At 43.1% G+C, this 14776-nt stretch overlaps 1 protein-coding gene across 13 annotated transcripts in view; it reads left to right on the plus strand.

Annotated features, from left to right (window-relative positions):
• Nucleotides 1-14776, plus strand: part of PKHD1 (PKHD1 ciliary IPT domain containing fibrocystin/polyductin) — a 192379-nt gene that overhangs the window by 159765 nt on the left and 17838 nt on the right. For 12 of the 13 annotated variants that reach the window (XM_085544296.1, XM_085544295.1, XM_015859832.3 and 9 more), the window contains one exon: nt 8891-9908. In XM_085544296.1, coding sequence (XP_085400422.1) covers nt 8891-9908 — 1018 coding nt within the window. Of the gene's footprint in view, nt 1-4980; nt 5596-8890; nt 9909-14776 lie in introns of those variants that run through there. The other variant, XM_015859836.3, reaches the window with a different exon arrangement.

A 14776-nucleotide genomic window follows, 5' to 3' on the forward strand; every position in this document is an offset into this window, starting at 1 on the left:
GAGCTACCTACCTGGCTTCCCCATGTAGAACTAGGGACAGATATCTCCATGTGTGATATGATCCATCCAAGGGAAAGAGAGAATGAATGACCCTCTAAAAGTCTCTCTCTAATGATTATTGTCTAGATGAGCAGCTAGACAAGACAATTAGCTTAGACTAGATGCTTAACATTTAAGCAGCTAAAATTAATGTGATGAATCCCATTCCATGTGCTTTAGTAATGACTCTAGCCTTTGTAACTCAAATTTTATTTCTTCGTATGTTTTCATAGGTGTTCAGATTCTGCACTGTGCTCTCAGATTCATTTCGACTTCTAAGGCTTAAAGTACTTGCCTCCTATTACTGTTCATTCTCATAAATATGTCATGGTATAATATAGCTGTCTGTACATGTAATGAACTCCTTCTGCCTTAAGATTCAACTTCAGAGCCAGTACAGGACTAATATTGCTAAAAACCACACTAATGTGTCTCACATACTGTTGTGCTTGTGAATCCTTCTATCACGAGCACAGCTCAGTAAGGTACAAACAACTTTTGAACATTTGTATTACTTAGTTGAGCAAAACAAAGAAGGGAAAATGGGGGTGGGGGTGGGGAGGAAGCAGAGATGAGGCTGCTGATAAAAAACTATCAGACAGTGTAGGGAGGGAACTCAAGAACTTACCTCACCCATTTGACCCATAGGCAGCACCTGTATAAAACTCAAAACATTCCCACTGTAGTGGTCTAATTCCTAATCAGTAGGTTTCAGGACCTTGGTTTTTACCTGTTTATTTATCTGCTTACTTATTTTTTTTTAAATATATTTTAACTAGAAACGCGATTTTGAAATTTCTAACTTGAATCTCCCAGTTGGAAACATTCATATATACATCTATATATGTCTATATTCCTTCTCTCCAGATTGGATGTAGGAAACCAACCTCCCTTTCTTGCTTCCTACTTACCTTTATGAATCTCCTACAAACTGATCATACTACTTTAGTGTTATAATTAAGTTGCTTCATTGGTGTATTTGGGGGAAAAAGGGCGTTTCAATAAAAGAGATTGAAGGAAAGATTTTACAGAGTCTCATACCACGCTTAATTCTCAGATCAAGCTGAAAACTCAGCATAGTTTTGTTACTTAGTCAAAACGTTTGATTTGCTCATAAACTGCAACAAAAGGTGGAACTGTTTTAGGGCAAATGATGATCTCTGGTCTGTCTTACTTACTCCTATGACTTAATTATAAAAATAATGGTCATTTTAAGCTTAATTCCAGCTTGAATGCTTCCATAATGTACAGGTATGTGGTGTTTTCCTTCTGGCTCATTTCTAATGGAAAATTGGACTCTTTTAGAGTCTGTTCCCAGGACCAAAGACCTGTTCTCATTGGGAAGAAATGATAATAATAAATAGTAAAATGGAGTTCCTTGCAGATTTTATTTTGAGGCCGTTCATTTTACCCCCAAACTTTATTTTTGCAGAAGAAAAGGATGATTTGTCTTCACAATAAGTGCCGGCCAAGAAGGGAGAGGGAAGCTGAGAACCTTCCAGCTCGTAACAAAACCTGGCAGCAATGGTCTTAACAGAGTTCAAGTTTATTTGACTAATTCTTTCACCACTTGTCAGAGAACATACTTTTGTTTGCAGTAACAAAACGACCTCTTCCCTCTTCCATTTCTCCAGTGAATAGTGCCGGCACTTGTGCGGAGCACACATTACTGCTAACCGTTACGATGTTTGCTGTCAAACTCATTTATTTATGCAACTGCTGTGGAAAGGCCCCAGGCCCATAAGCAGCCCTGAAAGATTTCAGAGCCCTGGTGTGGGGTCATGAAAGGGAAAGCAAGGGGGAGGGCGAAGCCTCCACTGGTTATGAGAAAGGAACTGACACAGGAAATGGTCACATATGGCACAGATTTATTGTGTCCGGGACTTCCCATTCAAAACTCATTATATCCACAGCTCAGAGCAGTGCATGGCACAGCCACATTCATTTTGGGGGTCTGGAATCTGATGAAATTGCTGTTCTGCTTTGGGGTGGTGGTGGCAGTGTTATCATTCCTTGGCCAGGGAGCCGGTGGTTGGAACTATGCCGGCAAAACCTCTGCTGCCTGCTGCCCCTTTGCATCAAGCAAAGTGCTTTATCTGAGGCTTCAATGCAATGGCTTTGCTGGTTTAGGAGAGAAGTCCTTCTGGGCTTTAAATGCACCTAAAGGAAACCAGGAGTTTCCTTGTGGGGAAATGTAGTGGAAAGAGCTTTGGTAGCAACTCAAGAAACTGATTGACATTTGCAGAATAGGTCATTTTTGCAAAGGTGAAATAATTTGGGCAGGTAGACAATTCCGTTTGTGCTTTTCTCTTTTAATTGTCTTTATTGCAGGGCAGTATCCCTCCCACACCCAGCTAACTGCTCCCTGAATGATGGGCAGCAGATTCATAGGGTTGTGGGAATACTTTGATTACGTTTTTCTGCTTGCTTCATGAGACTTACCTAAAAAGCTTCAGTCAGAGCCCTGGGTCCCGGGTGCTATACAAATCCCCCAGTCAATTCCCTTTAGATATGCAGTGATGGATCCTCTTGAAGTCCTGTGGTGATCCATGCTCTCCTGTGTGTGTTCTCTGCATCATGAAGGACAAAAGTAATTCAGGAGTTTGATCCTTTCTCATCCCATGCACCATAAAATGCCAGCTTACGTCTCTTTTGTCTGCTAGTTAGAGTTATCCCCTGAATAGAAATCATGGGGGACTTTGTGTTGCTAAGATGGCTAAAGTGACTCACATTCCCCAGTCAATAATGGTAACAAGGACAAAAATCCTCTCTAATTCTGCCTTTCTAAGAGAGTGTATTAAACTGGTGATCAAGCTGCTCTGGGACAGTGCTGACAATAGCAGAAGTGAACTTGATGTGTGCATTTCCTGAGTCAAAAAATGCTTGGGAATGGGCATGATATCCCCCTGGTCACTCCTGCTAAAAAGAACTGCTCTGAGCCAAGTTTGGTCCCAGGCAACCCAGCAGATTCCAAAACCATTCCTGGGTACACACTAGAAGTTGCTGGGACAAGTAAGGAGCTAGTCCAGAAAATCTATCTGCAATTGGTCACTACCTTTTGGATGCTCAGTCCTTGTGGTAGTGCAGGGTGTGCCGCGCCGGCTCAAGGGCCAAGAGCTGGCCATAGCATTGGTATTGCTTTAGTTTTGATGGGTGGAATGCCTTTAGAATCTCATTTCCACTCTTATCCTCAGGGTATGGACAGCCATGTTGTTCCTCTTGTGGCAACATGGCATCCTAGAAATGCTTTGCCCACATAGGAAGTTTGATACAAGGCTGGGAATCTCAGATTGACTCATCTCGCCTGAGAGGGCTTAAGATGTACCTAGGTTATCCTCTCAAACTTTCTGTTATTCTGTGAGTTTCACATTCTCTCTCAAATGCAAAGACCAAAGATGTTATCTTTAACTCAAGGAATTTCACAGCTTTAAAACTCTGACAGCTTGGGGAACATTTTGGGAGAACATTGCTATACACACATCCTGTTCTCATACAGTCTTCAGACACTTCCTTTTGACTGCTGCTGGAGATCATCCTGGCCTAATGTGCCTCAGGTGTCTCCTGTGAAGACCTGTGTGCTTTTTTTGATCGATGTATTATATTACCATCTGGGAACTGGAAAAGTTTGCAACTTTTTCATTCATAACTCTGAGAAATATACTCTTACACTATAGCAAATATTACTTACCTCTTAGGCATGGGTGAGCTCTGAAGTGTTAGTGCTCACATAATACATATGTAGGTATGTGAAAGATAGAAGTTATACTTTATTTCATAGTGAGTAAGTATTATAAACTTGTGTGGCCTTATACATGAATGAAAACAGTAAACACGAACAAATATTTCATGTGCTACACCTGTTTTTCTATGGATATGTATGGCAAAAGAAAGGACCAGAGCAGAGCCTGGGGTTCATGGTATAGGTGAGCTTACACTACAGTCTTTCTTTCTGTGCGTACACTAATAACCATCTTCTCTCTGCTTGGGCATCCACTTGAGCAGAACCTGTAGGAGCAGAGTATCACCGAGTCCCCAATTGTGTCTGAAATTGGCTAGGAAGTTCAGTGGTTTTTATGAAGGAGTGATAAACAGGAGAACTTACAACCTCACACACGGTGTGATCTTATGAGGCTCATTTCCTTTGAAAATCATTTCAAGAAGGAATTAGCAGCCTAAAGCAAACACTCTGTTTTTATAGGCACACGATCCCTGGCACGTGCGTATATTTATGTGTGTTTGTCTCACACTCATGTGCTTACACAAATGTATGAGCAATCACACTCATCTCCATGCACTGCTGTGTGTCTGTGTGCAAAAACTTCCTGGCATTGTTTATCATAGAGTCACAGAATCACCAGGGTTGGGAAAGACCTCCAAGATCATCCAGTCCAACCACCCACCTACCACCAGTAATTCCCCCCTTTGTAGCTTCTCTAAGCATTTCTTGAACACCCCCAGGGACAGTGATTCCACCACCTCCCTGGGCAGCCCATCCCAGTGCCTGACCACTCTTTTAAAAGGGAAGAAATATTTCCTAGTACCCAACCTGGTGCAACTTGGGGCCATGCCCTCTCATCCTGTCAGTAGTTGTGCAGGAAAAGAGGCTTATCTGTTTATTTACCCTCTACTTGGACACTGGTACATTCAGTTGCATGATATTGCTAATTTACAACCAATGGGGTTTCTAAAAGCGATGGAGAATGACTTGTCTCAGCATCTGCTGAAGGTGACAGGCTCGCTTGCACTTCTGCACACAAAGATTTACGAGATGAATGCCATTGGTTTCAAAGGAGGAGCACATAAGCACGAGAAGCCTGTGCTAGGGATTGGATAGAAGAATTGGGTCCAAAATCATGTACAGGGAACATCTGAACTCAGGAAACATAGAAAACCTTCTGCACGACAAAAATGACTGACATCAGAATAATTTTACCTTTGCAGACTACCACATTTCCCAAGTCCCGTTGCTGGGCCTTTCTTATTTCACATGTGAATGTCAGCGGGTCAAAAGGAACAGTTAATGCTGATGAATATTTCCCCCTCAGCAGAGATATGTGCTGGCCAGCCCAAGGCCAATGAATCGCAATTTCTAAACAGCGTCCCATTTATCTCTCCTCTCCCTCTCCCTTCCTCTGCTTGCTTTTATATTTTTGTAACTATAATTGTAGTTAAATTAGAAATAACTGACGGGCAAATCCAGTCAGATGGAAAGAAAATTGAGGGAGATTTATTTTATTTTGATAAAAACCTGACGTCGCCTTTTGTTTTTGTCAAAACACAACACAACACACCACCCTCTACTGTATTTTCCCTTGTACCATGAATGGTGAGATCTATCATGGAACGGGTAAAAAATTATTGAAGGAAATGGTGTTAAACCTGAAGGGGAAAATCATTAATGTTGATGTATTTCATTCGATTCTAAACATGGAATTTATTTTATTTTATTTTATTTATTTGGCGTTGGGGAACTGGGAGAAAAAAGCAGGAGACTTGCAAAGGACTCTACGTGCCTTTAAGTCAAAACATCTATTTTAAAAGCGCTCTTCCCTCCTTCCCTCCCGCTCCATTTTTCTAAATAAAGGATATGAGATGTTGTTGTTGTTGGCTGCTTTTTCTTTTTTTTCTTTTTTTCTTTTTTCTTTTTTTTTTTTTTTCCCTAAGCAAAGAGGACCCCCTCGGCACATTTTTCTTTTCAAATGTGAAATGAGGTGGAAAATCCTCATTTCACGACAGGAAGGACAAATATTGACACAAAGTTAATATTTGTCAGGAGCCCTAGAAGCAACCTGAGTGCTCCAATCTCATATAGATATATACGTTGGTGTGTGGCTGTGTGTGCGTGCATGTGTATATCTATAATTAAATAGTAATGTTGGCTCGATGGTAAGGGAATCTGCAGAAAGCAACAGCGTGGATGCTTTCTGTCTCCTATTTCTCTCCATGCACTAAGCAGGACACACAACATCTCCATCTTCCCACCCATTCCAAGGGTCTCCAGTTGACTCGTAGAATGAATCATAGCATGGCTTGGGTTGAAAAGGGCTGCAATGATCATCTAGTTTCAACCCCTCCACCCCCAATATGTGACTCACACATGCCTGATTTCTCTTGTTTTCCCCCCATTTTTTTTACCATCTCCAACAGAAGTGCAAACGCACACACGCACGCAAATAGAACCCATTTAATCGGATTTCACCCCATTTACGAACGAGGGGGAGCTTCTGGAATTTATCATTGTTATTGCTCATTGCCAATGTAAATAGCACATGTCAGCTCAATGTTCGGTGGTCACTCAGTATTTATTAAGCCCTGTCCACCCTGGCCTTTTTTAGAGGAAAGCCCTGAGGCGGATTAGCTGCTGGCCCTGACGCACCGTGTCGCTTATCTGTTCGCATTGATTATGAGAGTCAGCTGTGGCCAGGCCTCACTTTTTTCCCTCTCCTCTCAGGCCCCTCTTACAAGCACCCCTGCTTGGATTTTCATGAGGAAATAATCAGATTAGGGCTTCAGCGGCGAGTTCATATGGAGTTCTCTTTCTCCAATGTGCTACTAACTGAATAAACGTGTTTTGTGGTAAATTGCAAATGACATTATGATTACTAAGGCCAGCATGGGTTTCATTTAAAAGTGATCAGAATTGCAGGCTGCAGAAATTGTGAGTGGCAGATAAGGCCGTTTGGAAGGAGACGAGCAGCGATGTTTGTGCATGCATGGGTGTGCAGGGAAGTGAGCAAAGCTGCATGGCAAGGCAAAGGGAAGCCCTTGGAAATCACAAAATATTGGCAGGTCCCCTGTCACTGGAGGGAGATGGAGTGACTGTGTGCTGCTTCTGAACAAAGATGTTGCTCCTTCTCCTTTTGCCCCTGTCAGACCCCATTGCAAAGTAGTTCTGCTGGTGCAGCCAAAAAGAGAAAGGTAAAGCTAAGAAAAAAGGGAGAAAAGGGAAAATTACAAGGCGGTGTCTAAAAATAGAGTGATTTTTCTATAGATCTTGTCTCACTGGGACCTCCTTCCTGAGCAGCGTGTGACATTTGTGTAATTTCACTGTTTTCCTCTCTGATGTATGGAGTGAGAAACGCTCTTCGAGTCTGCACATGTGGAATCCCCTTGAAATAAGCCATAGGTAAATGCCCAGGGGATTCAGACACCAAGATGTGGCAGTAAGCAGGACCCAGCCTGCTTTCTCCTAGCTCCTCTCTTTTCCAGCAGCCTGTCATTTGCTTCTAGCAATGACTTTCCCAGTCGTAATGTTTCTTTACTAAGACGGATGCTCTTTTATTCATTCAGAACTTTGTGGCTCTCACGGATGCCTCTCTCCTTGTCATTAACACTAAACATTGCTGATCTGTATACACATCCCCAGAACTACTGAACAAGGAGCTAAGTTAGTTGAGAACTTGGCTGAGCTTTGCCTAATGCACTCCCAAGCACAGCTAACTAGGGGAGAGCAGGCTTGGGAGGAAAGGAGGATTATAGCTGGCTACGGCAGCAAATTCCTCCTTTGATTTTGTTTTGAAGGAAGGAAGGAAAAACAGAAACACACATCTTTTCCTAGGATGCTTCGGGCACAAATGTTTATGTTGTTGGTGCCTGTATTTGAACTCATTTACTTTTATTCTCTCTTTATAATCAGTGATGATCTCATCACTGTGACCCGAGGCACAATTTCTCTCATGTTAAAGCGGAGATTTATATTTGATCAGATGGAACGTATCCTAACTCAGAGGACTGCATGGACTATATCTCCTCTGCATAGATCCATAAAAGGGTTCTAATGACTCATCGCCTCAGACAATGGGAAAGGGGCTGGGCTGCAGAATCTGGAGTATATGGAAGTGTCTTAGCTCCCGTTAAACCTCATGAAAAAAGGTTCACATGGAGTATTCCCTAAAGTTGCTTTTGCATTCCTATAGGTCACACTTAGAGGTATCACTTAGTAACCCTAAGAGGTCCAAATGAGTGCGAGCAATTGTCCTTTTGTCATAATTACTCTTTCAACAGCGGATGCAGTTAAGTGTGTAGAATGGATGGGGCAAATGTGTGTAAGTCACTCTGAAAGTAATGCCTCCTATTTGTTTCCGTGGAAACAACAACAGATGCAAAGAGCACAATAACACTATTTGATAGAGTAAGTTCTCAACTAGTAGGATGGCTCAGCCAATATGAGCTATGTGGTCCATGGTCTTCAGACTGTCACCAGGGCCTGGCTGTAAGAGAAAGGTCATTTTCTCTGGCCTGACTCTGGAAGTTAAAGTCTACAGCTTAGTCAGCATCGTGATGTAGCTATCAGAAGTGATGGCTTGTCTGGGTTCCAGGAAACCCAGAGGGATCATCCATTCTATCCCAAAGACAGTGCATATCACTTTACTTGCTGACATCCGTGTCTTAAACACGTTCTTCAAAGGTGAATTCACATGTTGGCACTCCATGAACAGATGTTTTGACTCTGACCCGTAGTAATGACACCATGTCATGTCACTGCCCCTCTGCTGCCATGTGTCATATGGCAATAACGTGTAATGGAATATTGGTGGAAAGGCTCAGCCTCTACTGTCATCGCACCAACATCCATAAACATCATAAAATAGGAGGCATTACTTTCGGACCAGCCCATGTACCACCAGTTCTCAGCTACTTTCAGGTTAAGGACTGCTTCGTGTAGATGTAGCTTCCATCTATGTAATACCAATAGTGTGCAGACTGCTCTCAAAACTAGTTAGAATTTTAGCACCTGCAAAAGTGACTTTGAACACCAAATGGGAAAATATGCCACTGTAGCAGCACAAACTGTTGAGATGACATCTGATGCATTTTTCTTTTCTTTCCCCATCTCTATTTGTCCTTCCAGGAATTTACAGAGATGACAGCAAGTGTATCTTCAAGCCCTCAGTACAAAGCTACTTCTGCAAACAAGCTGATTACGCACTTGTCATCCTGGAAAATTTAGACACCAGCATGGTCAGCCAGGAGTTGTTTCCAGTAGTAACAGTGACTGGCAGCTTTATGGATACCTTCAGTGATGGAGCTTCAGATGCATCATGTCGTTCTGCACAGCATCCTTCTGCTCTCTTCTCCGTACTGCCAACCACCAAACTCACAAAAGTTTGCTTCCCAGACCTAACGCCTCTGATTTTCAGACTCTACCTCCTCAGTGGGCAGAACTCAACCAGACTGCCCCTTGCTATCTTCTACAATGAGCCCCTCAGCCTTCATGTCTTCACTGGAGGGAAATATATCTCTCCAACTCCATCTTCCTTCTCATGGAATGAAAAGGCAGGAACCAATTATTTTAGCTTTGAGGACAATCTTCTCTATGTCCTCCTTCATGAAAAGGAACCTGTAGAAATAGTCACTGGCCTTTCTCTTCATGTGGCTTTCACTGTGACTGAGATCATTGGGGAAGAGGGTGAGGCAAATATCATGCATCAATTAGCTGATTTCTTGCACGTTGCTCAAGATCAAGTCAGAGTAGTCCATCGTGTGCCGGGAGGTGAAAGCGTGCTGAGAGTCATCTCAGACAACGCTAGCAAAAAGCAATATCACTGCCCCAACATGATGTTTTGCACGACCTTTCATAGCAGATCTGGATCACGGAAACTAGGGAGAGGAGCAGTAAATGCTCGAGTACTGCAGCCATCTGACGCAGCTGGTCCATCAAAAGTGCTGATTTTTGGATTTGGTGATCCACCAGGCTACCAAAGAAATGAGTTTCAGCGTTCCTTAACCACTGACAGTTTAAAGAGCTTGGCCAGAGCAATTATCAATGCTCATCAGACTGGAGACCTTCAGACAGTCCTGAGCTTACCAGTTGATACTGTAATGGTGAATCAGCCTGACTTACTGTTCTCAGGAAGAGATAACAGAAGGTAAGTGTGCTTCTGCAGTATCTTAAAAAAATAATATATGTTGATACTGATTAAAGTGGGTTGAGCGAATCGAACCAATTGACCTGCTTAATAAGACACAGAGTAAGTTCCCCGTTTTCTGAAGTATGACTGAGTTGAAGCACATCAAAAAGTTTCCCTAACAGAGTTGTGCTGAAGTACTAATGGGAGTCCTGACTTCTATCTAGCCAAATTATCATGACATTTTCTTGGTGCTCATGGATGTCTATGTAGTAAAAGGTGTCCGTGATATTTTAATCCAGGAATAGAGTTTATGCAGCTCTGCCATGAAATTATAAAGTAGCAGGTAAACTCAGTGATTTTTAAATGAATTCAAACTACTAAAGCTCTTAACTTCTAAACAGTTAAATCTATGAGTGTTTACAAATGCAGTGCCAGAAATATGTTATGATAGACAGGTTATTGCCCTAAATAACTCACAGGTCTAAACCTTAAAATAATAGAATGGTAGAATCACCAAGGTGATTCACCTACAGCCTCAGCTCCATCTATGAGACTGTGGCTGAGGAGCTTATTCTGGATATTATCTCCTAGCAAGTGGAAGAAAAAGAGGTTATCAGTCAACATGGATTCACTGAGAGAAAATTATGTCAAGTGGATGGGGCCAGGCTCTTCTCAGCAGCACCCAGTGTTAGGAAAAGAGACACAAACTGGAACATAGGAAGTTGCATACAAACATGAGGAAAATGTTTTTCACTGTGAGAGTGGCAGCAATGTTATTGGCTGCCCAGAGAGGTTGTGGAGTCTCTTTCTCTGGAGTTATAACCTTCTGTAGGGAACATGCCTTAGCAAGGAGCTGGATTGGAAAAGTCCCTTCCAACCCAACAATTGTGTGGTTTTAGTGATCCGTCTGTGCATATATGTGTGTGGGTATGTACATCAGGCCTGCATCTGATTTTAACAGAACAATGCAGAACAGCCCTGCACTTGAGAATGATTTCCCAATGGGAGCTACCTTTTGAGCTCTGTCAATTAACTAGTTCTAGGTCAGTTTTGTCTGTAGTAACTTTTTATGGGTCATTTTCTCCTCTCCTCCACAGCAACAAACAGTCCTTTCTATCCTTCCTTCCTCTGTCCTCATCCTGCTCCTTTGAGCCTTCTTGCACCCTCTATTTGCAAACCCAGATGGCAGCCCTTATCTGCAGAGAGGGCCGAGAGGAGCAAGGCTGGGAGGGGAGCAGACAGCAGTATATTTCGGCTTCAGATCCTGAATCTGTATTAAAAGCAGATGGGAAATATGAAAAAGGTAATATCCCATCTGCTTTTAATAGGGGACATGGGATTTGATGCCTGGCAACCTTATTGTGTACTCTCTTGATATTGCATAATGTTATTTTTGATGTTTTGCACTACTGAGCCTTACCCAAGCATAAGCATACTCCATCTACGATACAAAGAAACTGAACTTGTCTAAGACTTATTATCTCTAATTAATACCATATCCTCTAACTTTCTACCGCTGACCCCAGTACCATCCTGCTGTCTGTTGTTGATAGGAAGTGCTATTCACATGCTTAACTTTTCCACTAGGCACAGTGTGGCTTTCAGTAGTGGCGCACCCTCCATTAGGGTTTGCTTCTCTGAAGCCTTACTCACCATCTTTCTAGCAGAAGACCTGGGTTGCATATTCAAGGGTGTGTTAACTACCAAATGGGAGGACCATCTCCACATCTACACACACATCGCTGCGTGGGCTCCTCTGCTGCATTATTTATTGCTCCCCATCAGTCACGGCCTTTCTGGAATTACTCATGGCTGACATTTCTGATGCAATAAGGCCACAGATAACTTGTGAAATGAAATCAGGGCTTTCCTGTTGGGACATGTAATATCCCCACTGTCTATCTATCTCTCTTTGGGCAGTACATGCTAGCACAGGCAAGTATAATGGGTCTTGGATTACAAGTCAGTATAAGTATACCTATGTATTTTTCTGTGGAAGGAAAAGAGAAATGTTTTCACCTCAGAGTGGTGCAAAATCCAGTTGGGCTCTTAGATATTCACAGGAGCTGCACTCACAGAGAGGGGCAACTGCTGTGAGTGCTGCAGCCTTGCACAATGGGAGGAGGTGCAGGGAGATCATATAGCAGTTATCACATAGCTTTCTCCTTCAGCATATGCCTGTGTTTAAACATACGCTGCAGTGTGTTCACAGGCTGGAATCTCTCTTTTGCATTGTTTTCCTCATATCAATATGTATATAAAAGCGCAAGAGAGCACAGCAACAGAAACATAGTGCAAGTTTCTGTGGGTATCTTTATACAGAATCAGAAATACAGAAGCCAGACTGTCTTCCAGATGCCATTTAGTCTCCCAAAGTGGAGCGGGAAATTCACTGATCCTTGGTGGAACTTTAACATGTTACATACAGAAATCTACAGGCATTAATCTTCCCTTACAAAGAGCTACGTTTAGGGTAGTATGTGAAAGATAATGTGCATGATGGAATTAACAGTGATTGAGACTCAAGCAGTAAAAGTGAAGCAAATTGTCAAGGAGCTGCTTGTTCAGATAGCAGCACCAACCCAGCAAACTAAAGGGGAAGGCAGCACTCATTGCCATATCACACAGCACACACACAGGAGATGTAGAGCTGGAGGTGCAAACTGCATTAACACTGACACATCCTGACCCTGGCAATAACCTTTGTGCAGGTTTTAGGCAGGGTGTGCAGTGTAACTGCACAGGGCTTTAAGAAAGGGAAGGAACAATGCGTAGGTATCAAACTTTCCTTCCCAGGGTGAGCAGGGCACGATGCTAAAAAGCCCCAGCCCCACAGCTGCAGCACAGGAGGCTCTATCAGGGCTTTATCTGCTGCACTCAGCTGAAGTGAATTTGCTGTAAACATCTTGAGAATGTTCCCCAAATACAAATAGCTGAGCCCCCTTTCTGGCCAGCATCTCTTATCTCAGCTGGCAGATCTTTAAGGATGCTTTCCTCAATGTGGAAGAGCTCTCCATCCCCCTGCGAAGCAAGTTAGGAAAGGAAGGGAAAAGACAGATGTGGCTGAACTTGGATCTGCTGGTCAAACTGAAGAGCAAGAAGAAAGTGCACAGGCAGTGGAAGCAGGGACAGGTATCATGGGAAGAATATAAGGAAGCTGCTCAGCTGTGTGGGTGTGGGGTCAGGAAAGCTAAGGCCTAGCTTGAACTGAACTTGTCAAGGGATGCCAAGAACAAAACAAGAAAGGCTTCTATAGGTACCTCAGCCAGAAAGAGGAATTCCAGGAGGGCATAACCACTCTGGTGAGTGACCCAGGCAAGCTGGTGACAACAGACAAGGAGAAGGCTGATATACTTAACAACTTTTTTGCCTCTGTCTTCTCTGATAACAGCTCATCACACAGCCCTCAAATGTTTGGCTTGATAGGAGGGGATTTGGGAAGCAGCATTCCTTCTACTGTAAGTGAAGGTTATGACCACCTGAGGAACCTGAACATCCATGAGTTTGTGGTTCTGATGATGGTGCATCTCCCTGTTCATTGCAGGGGAGTTAATCTAAATGGCTTTTAAAGGTCCCTTCTGACTCTGAGGATTCTATGATTCTATTCAGCCATTTAGTTAAATTATGGAACACGCGGATAAATTCAATGTGAAACCTAGGTTTCCAATCAGAGGAATGGGATTCTGTAATGGGCTGTTGTAGGACTGATGATATGAGAAACGTAATGGGATAAAAGTGGATGCTAAACATATAAGCAATGTTACCCCATATAAAAAGTCATGATTGTATTGTGTTGTAGGATCAGGATGAATTTCAGTGTTTTGTTTTCAATTCTGAACTCTTTTCAAATGGGTAAACAGCAGTTCAAGGATCTGCCAACAACAGGAACCATAGAATCACAGAACCATAGAGGTTGGAAGTGATCTCTGGGGATCAGCAAGTCCAACCTTTTCTGGAGCAGATTCCCAATGGGATAACCCTTTGGACAACAGTCATGGGGCTTTTTGTTGCCGCTCCAAATCAGATAACAACAAGTTTTTCACCACTGCTCACCCAGACTTCAAGTTCAAGTGTTCTTGCTCAAGGAATTCAAGTTTTACCCACACTATAGCTGTGATGGAATCCACAGCTTGCTCCAGCTGTAGACTTCCACAAACCAAACCTTCTGCCAGAGGCTATAGCTGCTGGGATCAGCTCAAGGTACACCTGAGAGCCAGGAGGGCACCCATTGGCTTCCTCAGAGACTGGAAAGAGACCTGATCCCAGGTTGGGCACTCAGTGCTGGCAAACATAGCCTGCTTGGATTATAATCACGTACCTATGTGATTTCCTCCTTAACTTGTAATGGGGTTTGTGGTAAAATCTACTCCTTTGATTTCCGTGGTGTGAATGCACAGCACAGCTAAGTCTGAAGGGTCCATCCTGTCCCCATCCCGGCTTGTTTAAGACCTCTACCAGTAGAGCTGGTGTGATGTTACAGAGAGTGACAGCTGTGTTGGCTCTGAGGTCAGTCCTTGTCACTGTCACATCGTGCTCTTGACATCGCATGGAAAAGGGAGACAAATTCTTCCACATGCTTTGTTAGCAGGAGCCTGGTGAGCAAAGGGTTAAGTGGCTTTGGGTTTCTGTGTCTTTGTAGGGATGTGTGTACATATATATACACGTATACGGATATATATATATATACAGCCCTCAGTTTGGCTGTAGGACCTCACGCCCGCAGGCCACAGTCACATTATCATCTGGAAATTGGATAACGACAGCACAATGACAAATCCAGGTTGCTTGCAATAAGGTGCTAATCCCTTTGCTTTAATATCGGAGCAGCGTGTAATGATGTTTGGACATCACTCCAGTTTACTGACGACCCCACTGGGGCCGGCAAT

This window comes from Coturnix japonica, chromosome 3, assembly GCF_054131305.1.
Source record: "Coturnix japonica strain WE chromosome 3, WE-NBRP24, whole genome shotgun sequence".
NCBI classification, from domain to species: domain Eukaryota; kingdom Metazoa; phylum Chordata; class Aves; order Galliformes; family Phasianidae; genus Coturnix; species Coturnix japonica.